A 4,155-nucleotide genomic window follows, 5' to 3' on the forward strand; every position below is an offset into this window, starting at 1 on the left:
ATAATTCGGTCAACCAAGGTCATTAACTTGGACTTGGTGGGCCAAGCAGTTGACCAAGGTCATTGACTTGGACTTGGTCAACTGGGTGTGTCGGTGGTTAATCTGAAAAATGTTAAAAAGTTAAATTTTTGAAAATCACAACAAGGTTTCGCTCATTTGTCACTTAATCAATGGTATTTCGCTCATATGGCTGCTTATTATGAGGTTTCGCTTGTATGTTCCATGTGGTTTCGCTTATATGACATTGGTCACAAAAGCGAAACCAGACCAACTATATAAGTCAGTTGGTTCCGCTTATTCGTCATTCTCACCCTTTCGCTCATACAACTTTCCTCTCCGACGACGTTTAAGAGAAACCCTAAAACCACCATTTTCAAACGAAGTGCTGCCCGATTTTTTTCAGATCTTGTGAATTTCTTAGTATATCAATCATGGGCAAGGTTGTTTGATCTTCACTTTGACCTATTTCTTGTGATATTTGATCTGTCGGCCATGTGTTGAACAATAACTTAGATTTAGGATGTTAACAGTTAAATCAGAACTCAAAATCAATCATGTGCAGTCGTCTTAGTGTGTAGATCATATTATTGTGAATTGATTGTTTCAAATCTGTTGTTGGTTGATGTTTGTTGATGTTCGGACATTGCAGGTTTAGATCTAGGGTTCGTTAATGGTCAAAAATGAAATTAAAACAAACCCCAAGTGTCGGATTTGTCATATTAACTGTTTAGTGAGTTCAATTGTGTGATTTGATAAAATTTTTATGGGGTTGTTAGTGGTTTCGCCCCAAGGTGCATTGTGGGAGTTCCGCTCATCTGTACATTGTGAGGTTCCATTTATTTGTACATCATGTATTTCCGCTTATGTGTACTTCAGTGGTTCCGCTCATAAGAGCATCATGTGTCCGATTATTAGTACATATATGGTTCCGCTTGTGTGTACATCAGAGGTTCCGCTCATAAGAGCATCTTGTGGTTCCGCTCATAATTGCAGTTTTGTGTTTTCGCTCATTGTGCATAGTGTGTTGTCACTTGTAAAAATTTTAATGTTTGAAAATTTTCTAAGTGTCTGATTTAGTGTATGTGTTTGATTTGCAGGGTTCTACTGTTGTGTTTGATCCTCTTCACAACAGTTGTTGTGATTTGGATATTCAGAAATACCCTGAGTTGGCAAAGTTCAGTGTCATCTTGGAATTTATGGGTCGTATTCCCATTCAGAAGGCATTAACTGATCAAAGGCCACTATACAAATCTCACATAGAACGTTTCTGGAAAAATGCCAGCTATGATGATCAAAACAAAGTTATATTATCAATTGTTGAAGTGCATGGAAAGATGGAGAAGATTCTTGTTACCGAAGCTCTTATTCGTGAAGTTATTAACTTTCCAGATGAAGCAGATTCGCCAACAAGATTTCCGGAAAGAATGGTGAAAGGTTGCATGTTAAGAATGGGATATCAGGGAGCTTTGAATGCTGGAAATTATTTGAAGTCAAAGTTTACAAAGCCGTATAAGTTCCTGATTCACTGTGTATTGATGTCTTTGAGTCATACAAAAGGAGGTTATGATGCGATGCGTGACTATCAAATGAATATGGTTACTGCTTTAGTGCTAAACAAGAAATACAACTTTTCGCATATTGTGTTTCATTACATGGCAGAGAATATTACATCAAAGAGCAAGACCTGGACGTATCCGAGGTTCATACAGATGTGATTGATCACACGTATCCTGAGATTGACAGAAATATAAAGGATGATTTGTTGGTGCAATCACATATGAACGAAGTTACAATTAAACAGCTTGTGAGATATCACCCGAACCACTCTGAACCGAAAGTTAGTGCAGAATTCTTTGGTTTCATAAAAGATGCAAACTACGTCGATCCAGATCCAGTTGATCACCAGAACTGGAGAAATGAAGCTGAAATGAAAGAAGCGGCATATGCTGAAGAGTTGAAAGTTCTTGAAGATTTCAAAAACACAAAGAATGAGTGGTATGTAAAAGAAACTGGGAGAAGACGCAGAAAGGCCACTCCTATTGCTAAAAAGGATGAAGGATCTTCTTCACAACCAAAGAAGAAGCAAAAGAAAGCTGCTAAAACGTCTTTGATCGATGAACCTGAAAAAGATGAACAGGTGGTCACTGTGGAAAAAGAAACAGTGATAGCTGCGGAAGATGATCCATTTAATGTTGATGATTTGTTTGATACTGATGTCTTAGAGACAGGGCCAACAGTGGTTGCTGATGTTGATAAATTTGTGACTGTTGAAGCTCAGAAAGGGAAAGACAAAGTTGTTGATGATATTGAGGGAGATGATGTTGATAAAGATACCTCAAGCTCCTCAAGTTCTTCAGATGAAGAGGTAGTAGATGAAACCGAACTTCGAAAAAGAATTCAAGTGGAGATAGAAAAGGAGAAACAACTGAGGAAAAGAAAGAGACAAGAAAAGGACGATGATGCTGCTTACGTTCCTTCACCAGAACATGTCTCTGAATCACAATCTCCTCCAGGTGGTAGAAAGAAAGCTGGAGCTCGTAAGAAAGTGGTTTCTCCAAAGATTCGCAAAGTCGCACCAAAGATATCAAAACCGAAGATTGTGTTGAAGAAGAAACAAACCAAGGAAACCAAGAAACCACCTACACCACCACATGAACCTACACCACCACAATCACCAATCCAATCATCACCCCGACAACCTACACCACCACAACAATCCTCACCACCTAAACAACCAACACCTCCAAGACAACCATCACCACTACATCATTCACCTCCACAACAACAAATCCTTTTCACCTCACAAGAACTCTTTCAGACCCCTCCACTCACCCAAATACAACCTGGTTCTTCTAGCAAAGGTCTTTATACTCCACATGATAATCTTGAAGATATCGGAGACTTTGGTTTTACAAACAATGAACAAGTGTTAAAGTTGGAGAAAAGGATGGATGAAGTGTTAGTGGAAAACAAGAAGCTAGTCGCTGAAAACAAGAAGGTGTCTGATAGGGAGAAAATTCTAGAAATGCGTGTGAAGAAGTTGGAGATTGATAATAAAGAGTTGGTGAAAAAGATTGATTCTGATCAATCAAAGATTGACATTTTGAAGGTAAAAATTGCTGAGCTGGAAGAAGAAAAGGCTCGACGAGATGAGCAAAATGAGTATTTCAAGTTGAAGAACAAAGAATTTGAAGCAGCTAAAGCGTTAAGAGATCATGAGTTCTATATGCTGAATAAAGTAGTGGAAAGCATGCTCGGAACATCAGTAGAACAAAAAGTTTGAAGAGGTGCAAGTTGAAGAGCTCAGGGCTGAACGTCAAGCCAAAATAGATGAGCAAATGAAAGACAAAGGCAAAGGTGTTGAAGGAAGTTCAGCTGTGACTGAAAGATAGATTGTTCCTTCAATGGTTGTTGATAATCCCGAGCCTATCTCTGCTGTTTTTGGTCTGTTTGAGGATTATACTCCTATGGATGAATTGATTGGAGATAGTGATGAAGATGATGAAGAGGAGGATGAAGAGGAAGATGTCAAAGATGAGAAAGTATACTCTGCGAGTAGTCATGGTTCAGGTAAAGATAATGATGACGATGATGCTCATGGTGGTACAGGGTCGAAAGTATCTGAAGCTTCTGCTGAACAGAATGTTGATAATTTGATGAATGACTCTGTGAACGAAGAATCAGGGGGAGCTGATAGACAGGGGGAGTCAGGTGATGCAGAGAACGTTCAACAAGCTGAGAAATTGATCTTGAGGTTAGATACTTATCGTGAAGAAGGAGAGCATTTCCATACTTACACGTTGGAAGCAATTAAGGAAATGACTCGCGTGATGGATCCTGACTTTAAATTCGATTTTGAATAAGAAATGAATGCCGAGTTTGAAGAAGAGTTGAATGCTTTTGATATTAATCATCAGTCTGAGTATGAGTATCGATATGTTGAAGATGCTGATTTGTATGATAGAGTGGAAGTAGAAGACTGGACAGATGATGAAAGCGTTAATGAAGATACCTCACAGTTGCCAACGTTAATGGAATTCTTTACTGAGGAGAATCGTGATGAGTTGCGAAGGAAAGTTGCTGAAATCCTGAAAGATAAAAACTTTGATGGCACTCAGAAAGACATGGCAAAGGAAGAAAGGAAGAATTGATTTA

The 4,155-nt window shown here is 38.7% G+C and overlaps 2 protein-coding genes across 2 annotated transcripts; both read left to right on the forward strand.

Moving 5' to 3' along the window:
* Window positions 1-1,777: 1,777 nt before the first annotated feature.
* On the forward strand, window positions 1,778-3,283 carry LOC118480168 (serine/arginine repetitive matrix protein 1-like). The gene has a single exon (XM_035974877.1). It carries the CDS (start codon window positions 1,778-1,780, stop codon window positions 3,281-3,283), a length of 1,506 nt encoding a protein of 501 aa, XP_035830770.1.
* A 121-nt stretch (window positions 3,284-3,404) lies between these two features.
* LOC110866604 (acidic leucine-rich nuclear phosphoprotein 32 family member E-like) lies at window positions 3,405-3,863 on the forward strand. Its single transcript, XM_022115747.1, has one exon. It carries the CDS (start codon window positions 3,405-3,407, stop codon window positions 3,861-3,863), a length of 459 nt encoding a protein of 152 aa, XP_021971439.1.
* Window positions 3,864-4,155: the final 292 nt, after the last annotated feature.

This window comes from Helianthus annuus, chromosome 7, assembly GCF_002127325.2.
Source record: "Helianthus annuus cultivar XRQ/B chromosome 7, HanXRQr2.0-SUNRISE, whole genome shotgun sequence".
In the NCBI taxonomy this organism is placed as follows: Eukaryota; Viridiplantae; Streptophyta; class Magnoliopsida; order Asterales; family Asteraceae; genus Helianthus; species Helianthus annuus.